This window comes from Anguilla anguilla, chromosome 9 (assembly GCF_013347855.1).
Source record: "Anguilla anguilla isolate fAngAng1 chromosome 9, fAngAng1.pri, whole genome shotgun sequence".
Classification (NCBI taxonomy): Eukaryota; Metazoa; Chordata; class Actinopteri; order Anguilliformes; family Anguillidae; genus Anguilla; species Anguilla anguilla.
Window position 1 is genome coordinate 25,178,064 of NC_049209.1, and position 17,448 is coordinate 25,195,511.

Below are 17,448 nucleotides of genomic sequence, written 5' to 3' on the forward strand. Positions count from 1 at the left end.
GGTAAGGGGAAAGGCCACACCCTCAGCCATTTTTACAGAAAAACTGCCGATTTGAATTTTTCAAATAAATAATTTTACGTAAGGGTCAATGAATCACTTTCCTGTGTTCACAGGGTCTTTTTATAATAAACAAATGCAAATTCCATGTAGAAGTTTCCTCAGCTGGTGGTTCAGACAACTCTTTGTTTCGAGTTCATAAAAACAATGTCAACAGCACAAAACTGATTATGGTTGTATGCATACTCTCTGCTACGGCTCACAGTCAAGCATCCTGCTTCATCTCCCATTAATTTCTTTCTCTCCCAATTCTCAAACAAAGAGACTGCTTTGTGTCCCCCAGGTGCATGAACAAGTCAGTAATAGTCAATAGTTGTGAAACTAGAGCACTTCGTGCTACCGCTCATGCATCATGTCCTCTAACATGTTACATCCTACTCTACCATTTAGGCATTCAGCATACTAAATTAGATTTTCACAGTGACTTACAAGTAAGTGTAAGTCACTTTTTAGAAAACTGGCAACTGAACAGTTCAACCAGCAGCATGACTGTACCAAAGTACATTTCTACATTAGCTAAGCATGTTGTCTATTCAGCGTTTCAACACAGATAAGGAATTAATCACAGTTCAGCGGTAGAAGTAGATGTCATGATTATGATGATTCTGAAGACGGCATTTATTATACTGGTATAAATATAGGAGAGATAATAATAATAATAATAATACTATTACGATTAATAATAACAATCACCATCATTGTCATTGTCATCATCATCATAATCATCATCTCATCATCATCATCATCATAAAAATAAGTTAAACATTAAACATACTGCATATTTTTGTGTCGCAAAACTATATTTATATGGTTTGCAATAAATTTTCAGACAGTCTCTCTACCTTCAAAGTGGCATTCCTCCTCCATCAACCCTTCTGGCCTCACTGGCCCCTTGTACCTGGCTGCCCCTAAAGTCTCCAGCCGCCAGCATGTGGCAAGCTGATTAGCCATGTGGCAACATGTACGGGTCATTAGGCAAAAAAGCAGGACCTGAAGGCTGCCAAATAACAGGTGGCTAAGTCTGTCCTCACTCTCTGTGACTGTGACCTCACCTGCACCCTCTCTTCCAGTCTCACATAGAAGCCCCACAGGCTCTCTCTGCATTTTTCAAAGTCTGTTTGTGTATCAATAAACAATTTCAGAAATGACCATACATTAGATCAGACAAGACCATGCACAACCAACCTCCAGCTTCAAAGTCAAAAAAAGTCTTCAGTCTGTATCATTTAATTGTTGTCATTTAAATGGGAATAGTCATTTTGATGTGGTCTGTTGGGTTTTCATTCAGTGACATTCTACCATTTCAAACTAATCTCATCTTGTCTGCTCTCATAGTTTTGAAGCGAATATGGGCCCGTAGAGACAGAGCGATACAGGGAATTCAAAACAGGAATCTGAACTCACTTTGGGGTGTCACCGAAATGTCCTCTCTCCACACCTTTACCCCCATTTTATCACATTAACAGGTGGTTAGCTGGTTTGCATACATCACGTTTGCACAACAATATCAGACACAGCGGATCTGACAGTTCTCAGAGACAGAACTTACAGTAAAACATGAGGGGAATCAGGAAATCCTTTGGCACTAACCTCTGGTTTCAAAGCCATTGGTCTGAAACTGTATTGCAGGGCAGCGCAATGCTAGCTGTACACCACCTGGTTGGGGAAATTATCCTCAGAAAAAAACTTAAAAAATATAAGCAAAAACCAAATTCTGTTACATCGCTGTAATCAAAAGATGAAATCTCTTTAAATTTAGATTTTCTTTCTTCTTTGGACATACTTGTGGCATCATAGGACACAGTATATTTGCAATCATTAAATAATTGATGTGCAGGACACAGAACTGAAAACAGGACAACCGATCCTCTAGAAAGGCACGTTTAATGACATGCCCCTTTAATGACATGTCAGCTATCCTCATCCTTGGTACCACAAGCACAAATATCCAGGTGATTGGCAGGTTGGGAGTCTCTATAACAGAAAGAGAAATCTCATTAGAAATAATACCAAGGCAAAAATGAAGATCTCCAGATGAATGAAAAAATAAATAATAGGAAAGTTTAAAATTGTGTTTTCCCCCCTCTGAATCCATTAATTAAACAAAGGTTTTTTTCACATTTTCTGTGCTTGGTTTTGAAATTACAGCCAACCTTTTAAAAATCTCACCAAAAGTCAACAATGAAATATTGACATTTAAAGATGATCCAACTGCTTATCAGTTTGAAGTAGAAATTCCAGACACAATGCTCCCAACCTAATTAAAAGGACATGCCAGGTAGAGGATAAGCCTCTCCAAGCCTCTAGGAGAGAGACAGGGGGAGAGGGAGAGAAAAGGCGAGAGGGAGAGTGAAAGAGAGCAAGAAATGTGTGTGTGTGTGTGTGTGTGCATTTGAGAGTGAGAGAGAGAATATCACAAATCAAATATGGGGTACTAACGATGCTATAATATAAACTGGTGGGTTTTAGCTGTGGCAGAAGGCTGAGAAGGATCCAACTGTTCTTTGGGTTGCAGGTAGCTCACTTTACCACTAGGGGGTCCATGAAGAACAAAAGAAAGTACGTCCTCTTTTTATTTATTTTTTAATTTGGCACTCAACGCGGTACTATACATATCTAATTCCCACCCTAATTTGGAAAGTCCAATTAATCCCAACCACAGGGGACCCCCACTGCAAGGGACACATGGGAGACTGCAGAGCCAGGCTTTCCCCAAAAACACGTGGCTCAGCCACCTGTTTCTATGTGCACCAGAGAGTTTGGCTTCAGCTATCAGAAATTACTGATGACATCAAATAGTCACCCTAGATGTAGGTACCTGCCAAACAATTATGTAAAAATAAAAAAATCATGATGTAAATGCCATCCTTTACTCTGGTAACAAGTAGTACAGTCCTACATCAGCTAGACCTCTGAAGAGTAGTTTAAAATGCAGCAATTCTTTAAGCAGTTTTTTTTCTGAAAGCTGTTTTCAGTAGTAAAACTACACAATGTTTTGCAGTCTGTCACAAACATTAAGATTCATTGTAGTTGCAAAATTTAGGTTTTCATGGTGACAGAAGAAATGTTTGATTTCTTTATAAGAACATTTCATTTGTTGCCCTCATCATGGGAACCAGTTACCCTGAGATCATACTGGATTAACCATAAGAGTTGAGCATCAGGCGCTGTTTTGTCGAACAAACACCGTCATGACATTTGAATAATAAAATATTTTTCATTAATGTCACAACTGTATCATATAAAAGAGACACATGGCAGAACAGAAATAGACAGACATAATAGAGATAAAAGAGGTCATTAAGAATAAATAAATCTAAATAAAAGAGGTAAATAATGGTAAAATAAGCAGGAGTAATAACACACAATAATACTAAAATAATACTAAAACAAGAACAGCCGAATAAACTTTAAAAGAAGAAAGCACCCATAGAGAGAAAATGTTTTTAAAAACTTTCTCTTAAAGATCCTGACTGAAGCCAAAGTGTTCCAGAGTTTGGGGACATAAAAATCACTCCTCACTAGTTTTACCTTCGGGACACAGAGCAAGTTGGCATCAGCAGATCTCAAATTTCATACAGGCTGATATTTAACTAACATGTCAGGTATGTGGGTGCTAGACCATGCTGTGCTTTGAAAAACCAGTAAAAGAAAGGATTTTAAGATCAATTCTAAAACTAACAGGCAACAAGTGCAAGGCTGAAAGAACAATGGCAATTTGGACTCTTTTTTTGGTTTTTTATCTTATTTTGTACAACTTGCAGCCGATCGATATGTACGTTTGGGAATACCGCAGAGTAGCGCATTACAATAATCTGGCCAACTTGTGACAAAAGAATGCACCAATCAGCATCTACCTCTAAGAGAAAAGGCCTGACAGTAATGGCAGACAAAGAGGGAGAGACAAAGAGGGCCATGATTTAGATGAGGGTCTTAGAGCTGTTTACAACAGCATGGATTTCACTGTAAATCTTTCACCCACAAGGAATTGATAATGCAATGGACTGAAAGTTCATTTCAAGGCCACTACAGGTTTCCTGTCTGAGACAAGAAAAATAGGAATTAGATAGCTATTGATGATTTTAAAAATAAATGAGTAGGGTGGGTGCAACAAGAAAAGGCTGTCGCTTTCATAACGTATACCAATGGTCCACTGTCACACTGGGAGGGGTGAGTAAACAGTGGGGCTGATCCCCCTCTTTGGCTGCTGGCAGCTGTTCCTGTTTCCTCCCAAAGCCTGAGAGGGCAGCAGGACCCTGGGCAGTGACACACTTACTCAGGGATATGCGGGCAGGGGACTCCTTTTCCTGAGGGCAGAAGTTCAGTTTCAGTTGTGAGGATTCAGAACCCCATAATGGCTAGAGCCAATCACTGTCTTGGGTTGTATAATCAGGGTTATAGGATTGTGGAATCCCAATAGTTTCAGACTGTTGACTTTTTTCATGGTGCTCTCAAGGAAAATATTGTATCCCTTGGGAAGGTGTATATAAGTCCTGTGGTCAGGGTGCCCCCCCTGGCTTCTGTGGGTTATTATTATGATGATGATGATTATTATTATTATTATTATTATTATTAGTCTTTTTTCCCTTTGCATTATTGCTTATTATATATACAGGGGCGACATAGCTCAGGAGGTTAGACCGATTGTCTGGCAGTCGGAGGGTTGCCGGTTCAAACCCCGCCCTGGGCATGTCGAAGTGTCCTTGAGCAAGACACCTAACCCCTAACCCCTAACTGCTCTGGCGAATGAGAGGCATCAATTGTAAAGCGCTTTGGATAAAAGCGCTATATAAATGCAGTCCATTTACCATATATTTTGTTTTCTCATATCATGTGTTTGGATATTCTTTCTCTTTCTATTTGGCTAAGGTTTTTCTCATAAACATATATGCCCAAAACTAGTATGATCATCATTTCATCTCCAAATTTATTTCTGTCCTTCCCAATTAAAATTATGATGATATAATTCCAGGAGGAGACTTTAGTCGTACACTGAATCCTTCTTTAAACTTCTTCAGTCTTTTTTTTGGATTTGGATTTTGGATGCGTTTGGTATCTCTGATGTGTGGTTCTTTAGTCCCACTTCTGGTCATTATGTTTTTTTTTTCCCCAGTTCACCATACATTGGGTCCCAGCATTTATCCTTGGCTGCTTTGTTCTGCACTCCACTCACATTGACATTGATTTCTAAAATAAAACCAGATCTCAACACTATATCGGATAGATGGTTCTGCCCAGTTCTGCTCTCATTCTGGCAATCAGCCCTTACTTCACTCTCCAAGGCTTCAGCGGTTAATATTGATCCCTGCCCTTTGGTCGCTCTTTCTGGCCTACCCCCCAGAACTGCAGCTTTGCCCTCTCTCCAGAATGATGCCCTAGCTTTTTTCACTCCTTCTAAAAAGCAGATCAATCCACCTTCCCATATTCACTGGGCAATAGGTTTTATGACTTACCTCAATTTGGAAAAAATGAGATTTGAAAGGCGGGGTATACCTGATAAGTTTCGTTCTATCTGGGACCCATTCATTTCTTATTTCTCGCTGGACTCCAGGTTCTGCTCCATTAGTATCCTTGTAAGAGTAAAAGGGTAAGTGTAATTTGGTAATTTGGTGCATTTAACTTATATATCGAAGCCAACTCCAGAACGTTTTCAGTGTTGTCAATAGCTACAATACAATGAAAAACAATGAAAATGGATTAATAATGAAAAATGAATAAATAAACATTTTGCACTCTGATATACTTTACAAAGTTACAAAGTAGAAATTTGATTTCGAATTTGAGCACATTTCCATGCAGTAGTAGCAGAGTTTTCCCAATTGGAAAAAAAGGACTGCCAATGCATTTACCAAACAGCACATTTAGCGTAGGAATGGTATCTCATCTACTTCGCGATATTTGGGAAAATTCTATACACTAATCATTGTTTTCGGTAGATAATGCATACTGCAATTCTTCCCACACGTCCCAGTATTTGACCAGGTTGGTTTCCCTTTTGTATCCACAGAATCACAAGACTGCAGTGACCCTGGCCCTCACAGGTTACCATGACTGGTCTCTCCAATGCACAGTTCTATGAAAGGCCATAAACTGGGGTTGTGTTTAAGACCAAAGTTCACACTGTAGATGTCATAGAGCAAAAAGGGAACGTGTTCAAGTTGTACACTGTTAATACCATGTGGTTAATACCATGTGGTATTAACATTTGTCAGCTTTTACCCTCTGGCCTGGCACACTCTGGCAATGTCCCAGCCTGAGATGGGCTGTAGAAGTCACGGTAAGACCAGTCTTCCTGTCAGGGCCAAGGAGGGAGAGAAAGAGAAAGGGAAAAGGAAAAAGAAAGAGAAAGAGTTTTTGACTTCTGAAGTCAAAAAGTCAAGAGACAGAGACAGAGAGAGGAGAATTGGAGAGAAAGGAAAGTGGAAGAGAAATTAGGCAGAGAATTGTCTGGAGGAGTCTGTAGTTTGTCAATCTCTGTTTATCTCAGAATAATTGTGAGCCATTCTTCAGGTGGATTAATACATTTAGTCAGATTTAGTCCTGCTAAACTTAGTTGCTGCTTTCAATCTGCTTATCAGTGTGAGATGGGCAGCCAGGGCTCACAGGATTCCTCTCACTGCAAGGTCACACGAGGAGATAGAGATTCACAGACTGGGCTCATCTCCAGCACAGGGAGCAAACTGCAAGACAGCCACTACCACCAGAAAGCAAAATAGCAAAAACTATCAGCTATGTGGTTAGCTGGCACTGCAACGTGTACCTCACCTTGTTGTAGGGAAGGGAAGGGAATGGGTAGACCACCAGAATCCAGATGAAGCGGAAGTGGAGGGTACAGTGATACAATGAGGGAAGGAAAAAGGAGAGAGGAAAGTGCAGCCACATGCAAGACCGTCAAAAGGAGGAAGAGGGAGACAGCGGCATTTTACTGTGTACGAGAAGTTAAACCAAGTTGAGAAGTTATCCATTGCAGCTACCATTGAGCAAGGTATTGAACTTGAATTGCTTAAAATATCCAGCTATATGAAGGGGTTGAAAAAAAATCTCCCTTAATGAGAGATACTGCAAAATTATTTAATACAACATCAGCCTAACAGAAATTGCTATGGTAATGTGTTTTCAGTTTTGTCCCTTATGTATAATTCAAACAGTTTGATGCAATAATTATGCTTTCATAGTACATCAATACATTCCAGAAACAAAAGAATAAAACCCACCAGTATCAAAATTATTTGTGGTATTAATTTGAGATTAAATACTTATACTTTGCAGCAGTTAAGTAAATAACCTTATTGTCACAAATAGCCAGGCATATGTACCACTCTATTTAAGGTGAAGTATACACTTAGGTCTCATCGCTATGCAGTTGCATAGAATTTCCCAGCCAGTGAGTCAAGAAATCAGACTATAGATGGCCTTGGATTCTGGTGTCTTTTATATACAAGCTTTCTTTTGTCACATAAAGGAATGAGAAACATAAGGGAAACAATTATTGAGAAAATTATTTTTATATCCAGTCTGATATTCAGTCTTAAGGGTGGCAGTATAGTATAATGGTCCAAGGTTATAGGTTTGATTCCTAGGCACGGTTCTGCTGTTGTAACCTTAACTAAGGTACATAACCTGAATTGCTTCAGCAAATATCCAGCTGTATAAATGGATCATAAGTTAAAAGAATGCAATCTATGTGAGTCACTAAGGATAAGAGTGTCTGATTAAATGTAAAGGAAAAAATGTTGTTCATTGTCTATATTTTATATTTGTCCACAGAAACACAGAATTTAAATCCAATTAAAATAAAAAATTTCAAAATGAGTTCCACTTCTGAAATTGAACTGATTGGACTCAAGGCCTTAAGTAAATGATCTGTAGGTTTTGTCTGCCATCTGCAGGACAAAGGAGAAAAGTGTCAGCTACACTTGGTTTTCACATGCTGTAACATACATTTTATTATCACTACTCATTTCATACAAAACAAGATAGTTTGCAAAGATGTATATGTTTAGAATTAATTCGTTCAAATAAAATCAAAACAGAAAATAGCAATGAATCATATTTCAAAGTGTACAGTATATACCTGTGTAAGAAGCCCCTCAGATAAACCAAACAGCCGAAGTACCTGAGTGGTGAAGAAACGCATGTAGTCTTACCCAGTGCTACTGGTACGGGATTAATTTAATGATCTCAATTTTCTGACTCCAAAATTGTGTTTTAACATTTCCTTTGAGCTAACAATTATGCATAGTAGATGGAGGAGACTAAAAAAGCAAACACCAAGACATCAAATATAGACACAAACATAAAAAAACAGTACATTAATGAGCCAGCTTGCACTGTCTGTAAGCATACCACACTGAGTAACCTTTGTGTCTGGCTGGGTGCTGACCCATAGGTATCAAGATCTTTTGCACCACAGCACCCAAGTCACCAACTTGTTCCCATAACAACGGCTTTACAACAATACAAAACATGATTACACTGTATTATGGAGAACCCAACTTTTACATAATGCTGATCCAGTAGGATGTTCTGCAACTGAGCACATATCATACTGTGCTGACAGGGAGTTAGCAGGTGTGATAAAGTGACAACTTTAACAGTCTGTTTTCTGCCGTACACCCAGTTGTAAAAGTGAGTTTTATATTTGTTACACAACAGGTGTACAGTAAAGAGATCAGCAGTGACATGAATGACTTGACATTTATTCTACCCACTGGGCAGAACTTATTGTAATAATTAACAAAGACCAAAAACAAATATATAGAAAACAATTCTGTGTGATTTAAAATCCAATCAGTCAACAACTTAAGTTACATTTTTATTTTAATTCTAAAGACATTAATCAATCCAAAGAAATAAGATCAAATGAAACCATTTTGTTTCAGAATGAATACAGCTGATTTCAACCTTTCACGGCAGAAACAGCAATCACTATAACCCCAATGCTTCGAGAGCTGTGCTATTATCTATCACAGTGCACGGTTTAGCAACATCACAATAATCTGAATATCCATCGTATTCCTCATCATCATCATCATCATCATCATCATCATCAGATTCAGGATTCTCATCAAATTCATAACCAACATAACCATCACACTCCTCCCTAATACAGCGAAAGCAGAAATTTGTACAGCACTGCGGACATTCAATATATGGACAGCCCTCCCCTGAATGCGTCAGAAGGGTTTTGCACGCCGGGCACGCCCGGAAAAAGGGGCATCCCAGTACGGAGCTCACTGGGTCGGTGATCACGACGTCAGACAGAAGAGCAGCCCGTAAGGCACATCCAGGAAGGTCGCAGGTATTGCTGCAGTTCTCCCCCTGCCATTCCCGTCGGCATGCCCAACAGAACTGGTACACACGTCGTAGGGCCTTGGAGCAGAGACTGCACACAGCACGCTGATCCCCCACTATTTTAGCCTGCTCCTGCTTGCAGCGAGGACACTAGGCGGCGAGGTGGACAGACACACAGAGGGACATCCCCACAAACAAAACATAAAAACATAGGAATACATGAACTTTTACATGTCAGCTTTTCAAATCAACCTGCAATACGAAGCCGGCCGCTGGCATACTCTACTTGCCATACATGTATTTCGTCAGGGGAGAAAAAATATTTTTAAATTTATTTTAAACGTATATACCCCCCCCCCCCCCCCCTGTATTTTTACTTTATACCCTACCTGTGTCAGCACCGCAGATGTACTCATGTTTGAGAACCTGGCAAGAATACAAAGAAAGTAACTGTAATTACATTCTCAAACTGAATGAAGAAAACAGTAATTCTGTTAGAAAAAAAACAGATTTAGTATCTTTCTCTTTCTGTTCAAGCTCATAAGCACTCTTAAGCTTGAAAGACCCACAACACTGACGTCTTAAAGATAAGCCCACTCAATACTTTATTGGTAGGCTACATAAATAGCTGTATTAGCTTGACGGAATCCACTGACCTACCTGTAATTTTCCGTAAATAACTCTAGGATATTTTCTTCCAGAACTTTGATTTTATACTGAGGCCTGTAATCTTACAGCACAGACGGTTGTTTTTTTTTTACAGCAACTCCGCGTTTTAAAATGAAAGTGGTAAAGATTTTTGCACTTTGGTTTCGCTTTCTTTCTTAATCAAACTAGGAAGTTACGAGATGACAGTAATTGCTTGCGCATTTTACAGCATAAAGACACGCGCAGTCTCTGGTTTTGAGCAGTATTTCCACCTCCCCCTGCGAACAATATTTAAGCATATTGTTTCAGGATTTATTCATCAGCCATCTCCTGTATGAGGATTCGTGATAAATTTGCACTTGAGTTTATAGACTGAGGTTGCAGTTCAACGTGGGCATCTTTGTCAAACAATTATATAGATTTTAGGAAGGAGTTTTATGTTCACTTTTATTGGGGACACTGTTTTACCAGGGTTGTATTTCACGAAGTAGGGTTACTGAGTTAGCTGGATATCTGCAAATCCCGGAACAGTTTATTGCTTCACCTAGGTACCCTGATTCGTAAAACAGAGACTAGGCTGGATTCCCGTAGTTTTTATCCAAATTCTGGGCCTAAGGGAGTGGTTGCAGAAGATGTTTATAGGAAAATCTTGAAAAGTAGCAAACGTTACAGAAAACCGTGAAAAGTGGCAAACCTTTGGTGCTGTACAGACATGGATTGAGTTGGTATTGCTTACAGCCAACTGGAAGAAAGCAAAGGGGAGGAAAACTGGCCCTCTCCAACAAGTGGCAGCCCAAAATGGAGGGGGTTTATAGAGGGAGTGCTCTGACCCTGGTACTGACATCTCCAAACAGGGGCTTGTCTCACAGGATATGTACAAGTGAGATGATGTGCAACAACTGGGATACTGGAACATATTAAAGTGATTTCACCCTCATTTACAGCTCAAGGGAACACCGTGGTGCTTTTGGAGCTGCCAGCACAAGTGCCTCAAATCTACAGTCAGAGGTGCCTGTTAAAGCAGATGGTTTTGTACTCTGGAATCACCAGAGTATTCCGGCCATATTAATTTTTTTTATGGCGAGCACTTAAATCTGTTCTCACGTGGAAGCAGATGACAAGTGGCACAGTGTGCCAAGGAACAGCACAAACGCATCAAGTAGTTCTCTAAGGCCAAAAGCTACCACACCAATGGAAAGGCAGACTATGTTAGCTGATGTGCTCTCCATCACCGACATGTATGTGTCAGCGGCAAAGTAGCACAGAACAAGACATACAGTCTGTGGAACAAAAATAATAACTCCTTTGTTTACTTTATTCTGTTCAATCATTTAATCATTTTACTTCTTTACTATTTATCTCCCTAGTTTGTAACATTCAATAATGCGCACACTGCAATGCTCAATCTCCTATCAATTCGGGGGGTCCCAGTCAAGCATGCGCCCCCCTCACAAACAAGTGTGTAGGCATTGGTGTGGCAGGAAGTGTGGCTGACATCACCTGCTTCGACATTACCATGAGGTGCTGTCATTCTGGCCGACTGAAACCCTCCAATCCCAGGGTGACAGTAAAACCAATCACCACACGGGGTCCCATCCATGCAGCAGAACAATGACTTAACAGGATCAGCTACCCCTTATTGATCATGTTTTGATGGTAAGTCTAGTACATGTACGTACCCCGTTTCTTCACTTGAAAGGAATGGCAGCTCCCAGTCAACTTGAGCTCAGTACAAGTAACACCAGATACAACGCGTTGTTTCTGACAAAACATAATTTTACTAAAAATTGTGAGATTTTTGTTTGCATTAACTGCATTCTTAGCATTATATAACCTTCAATTACCTGTTATGTGCAGTTGTAGACATACTGTCAACCTTCTTTAAAACATTATTGAGCACTTCAACATGTGGAATTTCCTGTCAAAATAAGCCTAAGGTATCAGCCAGCGGAAAATGCTACAAATCCCAGTTGACTGAAGGGAGGGTGAGCAGTACCTGCTCCTATGTTGCTCCATTCATCTCTACAATATCTAAGCAATAATGCTCTCTTTTAAAAAAACATTTTTCTGTGCTAAACCTCTGAATATATGCGAATGATCACCAGTCTACACTGAAAAAACTAACAAAAACATATACAAACTTTCATAGGTACCACTGGGGACAAATAAATGCCTACACACAGGTGATAAGACATATCACAAAAATTAAAACCAGAAATTCAAGCAATATGACTCCCTGCCTACTCACAGATACACAGCCTGTAAGAGGAAATACAAGTTTTAGGTACCCTGAGAGCAGAACACACACATACATGTGCAGAAACACACACGCACACATGCGCACACACACGCCTTCTGCTCGCCCAGTCGCCCTCTTTTGCTCTCGCTCACACCCTGGCTCTCTCTCTCTCTCACACCCCACACATTTTCCACAGTTGTCCAAGACGAGGTCCATTAGTAGCAAGAGATACAGGGCTATATGCATGTCACCGGCCCCCTTTGTCCCTTTCAGGTCCATCACAATGCGATCTTCGTGTTGCGAAAACTGGAATTGTCCCTATGGGAAAGCAAAGAAATAGACAGTGAAGAGAGGGGGAGACTCAGCAAACACATTAAAGAAAGTGCATGCATGTGGGGTATGTGCAATATAACCGCCTCAAAGGTCTTGTAGTTTGTGCGTCTGCCCTGACAACTTTCTTCTCAACTTCAAGCCAAAGTCACCAAAAACACTGAGGGGAAAAATGCTGCCTCTAACCACAGATATAAGGACAAGTCATCCAGGTATCAATACTGCATGTGCGTGTGCATGCGTATGCGTGTGTGTGTGCACATGCCTGCGAAAGAAAAAGCTTGTGGCTAGCAATCGGAGTCAAGCTGATTTTAAGAGAGCCATGAGTCAAAATAACAGACTGTGTGTGCTTGTGCTTACGCATACAAGTTTTTGTGTAAACTTACTTGAGGCTATCGTTGTGGGTTTTGTACTCCATTATGGTGTTGGGGGGCAAATTGAGGACTCGGCGCAGTGTGTCTCTGATACGAGAAGTAGTCACTTGGTCGTTGGCAGTCTTGTTCCAGATTGACAGGATATCCTCCTGTAGGGTTATGCCATAAAATTAACACACGAATGCACACACATTCAACGTCCAGTTTCAACTTTGTCATTTTAGCTAGCTGGTAAGATTGGAAGAGGTCTTGCAAGTGATGCTAGCTAGCAACTTTAGCAACTTATCAATTACCTTGCTGTTTTAAGAATGGTGAAGCGAGTGTAAACACATTTCAATATCAGGGAAATATTACATATTTACAGGCAAAAAGAAGGGGAAAACATTACCAGTTAACTTCTCTGCACACTACAGAAATTATTTCTGCCGATGAATTCAGAGTTAGAGAAATTCAACTCAATTGCAGTTGGTAGGAAATAATGAAACACAATGTGCAAGGCTTTTCAAAATGAAAGGCCCCAAGCATGTTTTGCAGCATAGCGGTAAAACAACTCCCAATCTCAGTTTAAGTTTTAGGGGGACATAAACTCCTGTAAATATTGGAAGGGATGTGTCCCCCTCATCCCCTGTGTTTCCTATGCTCCTGCCCTCACTGTATGCCCCAGAAGCACACCTAGGGCTCCAATGCCCCCCAAGTAACTGACCTGGAAGCGGATAGACACCACCACACCGCAGATCTCCTCTCCCACCATAAACTGCTCCCCCAGCATGGCCAGAATGATGTTCTCCCAGAACCGTGAGGCCAGCCCCTTCCGCAGGCGAATGATCCACTTCCCTCCGTTCTTGTTTGCTTCATCCTGAGGAAGCGGGCCAATTATGGAAAACACATCAATGCAAATGGGGGAAAACGGCTGCTATCAGCATGCAAAGTAAGGCCACGGTGTGTACTCCAGAAGCTTCCAACAATTACACACCGAACAGTCAACAGCACACACAGCTGCAGCAACTGAATGTCCTACATCATTTTCGCACTCTTTTCCATTCTCTCTCACACACGCGTACAGCCACACAAAATAAGCCAGACATCAATGTCTCCTCTGCCTCTACTCACCTCCCACATGGGCTTGATGCCCTCCTTGAAGATGTGGAAGTCACTGTGGCCAATCAGGTCTCCCGGCCGCACCAGGTGACTGTAGAGCTTCCAGAACTGCTCCACCTAAGACAGACAATAGGAAGGGTTTATAAGTAGGCAGACAGACTTACCCAAGCGAAAGAGACTGACGAGCTGCCAAAGCAAGTCAGACTAGTTTGTCTGCCTTTCAGTGGGTAAGCAGAATAGTCCAAATAGTCAACAGTGCTTTTTGAAAATGAGCGCCACTGTGCCCATGAGTGAGGTACTTCTTAGAACTAAATGCTACAGCTTCCATCCATTTGAATCAGCACACAGGGTTTTCTCTTAAAGGCTAAACTGCAGTCCTGATTTGGACAGTGTAACCTAATCTGTCCAGATGTGAATCTTGTGGTATTATATCACTATTATTGACACCTGAAGGATGCCAGCTGCAAAAGACCTGTACTGGTAATGCAAAAAAAAAGTTTATTTTTTGTGTCTTCAGAACTTCTTGTTATCCTTTAAGAGCTGGGCTGTCTTCTGTGAAAAGTATAGTGCCCTCCAAAAGTATGGTAAGAGTAGAGTGAAATTTATTATTTTTACTATATACTTGAGGCATTTTGATTTGAGATCAAAAAGATGAATATGAGACAGAAGTACAATCAGCTTTTATCCCATGGTATTTTCCTTGCATATGTGTTACAGTGCCTATTGCTTTCATTTCCTTGCTCATCCATTAACTTAATTCTGCACAGGTGAAAGTCGGGAGACTCAACACAAAACAGCCGTTTCTGAAAGATAGTTAAACATACATGCATGTAAATACCATGAAATAAAAGCCGACTGCCTGTACTTTTGTCCCATATTCATCTTTTCATCTCAAATCCAAATGCTTTAAGTACAAAGCAAAAACACCTGATTTTACCCTACTGTTACCATGCTTTTGGACGGCACTGTATTTCACCACTGCAGCACTGGCTTCAGTGTTATTCACAGACCACTCCCACCCATTCCCGAATAGAACTGACCGAGGCCACCGTGCCTATCTGGCGGATGTTCTGCTCATAGCTCTGGGTGTTGGCAGGACGGCTGGGTGTTCGGCGGAAGTACCAAAACGTGTAGTTGTACTGGAGAGGGTGTTCACCTGCCCCTGGAGAAATGGCCTGGGAGAGAGAGAGACAGAGAGAGTGTTGTGGGGCATATGTTATGCATGCTGTATATGTGGTTTCCACGTTCCTGCATGCTATATGTGTTGCTATGGCAATACGATTGTGGTTGCCCTGCCACATATGTGTGTGACACATTACAGATTTTCACTATATAGGCTATTTGACACCTGATCAGAGAAACCAGGTCCAGCTAGCACTCTGGGTGTAAACATACCTTTACTTCATTTTTGGCTGAACTGTGCCTTTAAGTTACTTTACCCACTCTAGGGAATTACTGCACTTTGATTTCTGACCTATGCACTTGTAAACCACTCAGGATTAAACCATCTGCTAAATGGCAGTAATGCAATGTATTGTTGTCCAGCTATGCAAGAGCATTATTCCTGCTTCTTCATTCAGGTGGCTCCAATATATACCTTCCTACCTACCTAGGTAAGACTAGTAAGCTAACCACCAAAACACCAACCTTTCGTCGTACGTTGTTATTGTGATTGTTGACACCACTGCTGTCCATCTTCCCTTCACGGGTGGCTGCCAGGTCTTCATTGTCTCCGGTGTCATCATCTTTCAAACTATAGTGGCAGATAGAAAACAGATTAAATGTCCAGCAACACATGTACCCAGGAACACTACAATGAATCATGGACCCAAAGAAAAAAACATGGGTGTCTTAAATACTAATAACACTGATCACATACTGCCCTATCAATCCAGACATTTCTGGGTCTCATCCAGTCATGTCCCCTCTGATTCGGTACAGCAGTGATTCTCAAACTCGGGCTTGGGGGACCCCCTGAGTATGCTGGTTTCTGTCCCAACCACAATTGCAATCAGAGAAATTAAACAAGCTGTTAATTTTTCTTAATTAGGTGCTTTTCATAGAGGAATTATTTACCCTCTTAAGCTACATCATGTCAGAAATAGCTATGCTAGTCACAAAGAATAAAAGCATGATGTTCACATTGTAGGTTACTTATTGAGCTACACTGCAGATCTGATTAAAGACTGAGATGAATCAACAGGCTTCTAATTAGGTTGTTGAACACGTTTTTCTTTCATCATTTTTTCCTTAAGCATATGAACACAGTGCAGGTTTGGCTCGTTTTCATTTACTTTGCCTTTGAATTCTTCATTGTCAAATTACTAATTTTCGTGGACGTGTCCACACTTTCAAACATGTTGTTGTATGCAATATATCACAATAAGTACAATGTGAACATTTATGCTATAAGGCACACGTAGCCATTTCTAAAATAATGGGGCTTAGGTGGGTAAAAAAGCCCTCAAAACATTAAGGCACCTAATTAAGAAGACTTAACAGCATGTCAAAATCCTAGGACTGCAATTGTGGTTGGAACGAAAACCAGGATACACAGCGGTCCCCTAGGACCGAGTTTGGGAACCACTGAATTACATTACCACTATTCTCAGCACTAGCAGCGTTCCAGCGTGCACCTTACACAACATTTTAATGATAGTTAATAAGCCAACGTTGCTGAAACTAATCTAACGCTAACAATAGCTAGCTAATGCTATAGCTTATTGTTTCCAACTAGCGACAAATTCTTTGTAGCACAACTATGATACTTAAAATTAGCTAACATTACCGCTGTCTGCCATGGTTAAATTGGCTGAATATCAGTTAATTCTGACAGGCAATGAACGTCTCTGCTGAACTCCAGACACAGAAACTACAACGCTAAAGAACAAGTAGGTTTGCTAGCTTCTACGTTAGCAATTAGCTAGCTAATTTGTTAACTTACTGGTCAAACTGATTCATTGCTTGCTACTAGCTAGCAAGTCTCGAAACACCAAAAAGCAGTCGTAAAGCAAATCGTTATTTACAGCAAATAGGATAAAAACAAGTAGACAAAAAGAAAGTGAAGCAATAGATTGCAAAGCCACTATTAGACGCCGTCATCCATGAACAACCGAGCAGTCGCAGTTCAACCCAAACAACGGAAAGAATATTCGGACAAAAAGCCACATTGCGTTACAAATAAATCGAGTTGCATAAAACTGTTGTGGCAACGCAGCATTGTAACATTACCCTGCCCTTGTAGGTTGGTTTGGTTATTTTGGTTGCATGTGGCAAATTTTTTGCTCTACATCTTCCTCATTTTCTCTGAAGCATGCTATATTTTAAGTCTATCTCAAAGAAGGAAAATAATGGATTTATACTTTGAAATATTTTTAAAAAGCACACATGCTTTTTCAGCTAGAGCTA

The 17,448-nt window shown here is 40.5% G+C and overlaps 1 protein-coding gene and 1 long non-coding RNA gene across 2 annotated transcripts; both read right to left on the bottom strand.

Annotated features, from left to right (window-relative positions):
• Positions 1–7,546: 7,546 nt before the first annotated feature.
• On the bottom strand, positions 7,547–8,862 carry LOC118236305. The gene is made up of 2 exons (XR_004767014.1): positions 8,132–8,862; positions 7,547–7,940 (listed from the first exon to the last, which is right to left on the bottom strand). It is a non-coding gene; the product is annotated as an uncharacterized LOC118236305 (long non-coding RNA).
• Positions 8,863–11,295: 2,433 nt separating this feature from the next.
• Positions 11,296–17,191, bottom strand: LOC118236304 (eukaryotic translation initiation factor 4E type 2-like). Its single transcript, XM_035434555.1, has 7 exons — positions 16,985–17,191; positions 15,688–15,793; positions 15,081–15,215; positions 14,053–14,157; positions 13,646–13,798; positions 12,955–13,091; positions 11,296–12,556 (listed from the first exon to the last, which is right to left on the bottom strand). Exons 1-7 carry the CDS (start codon positions 16,999–17,001, stop codon positions 12,517–12,519), a joined length of 693 nt encoding a protein of 230 aa, XP_035290446.1. The 5' UTR covers positions 17,002–17,191; the 3' UTR covers positions 11,296–12,516.
• Between the last annotated feature and the right edge of the window lie 257 nt (positions 17,192–17,448).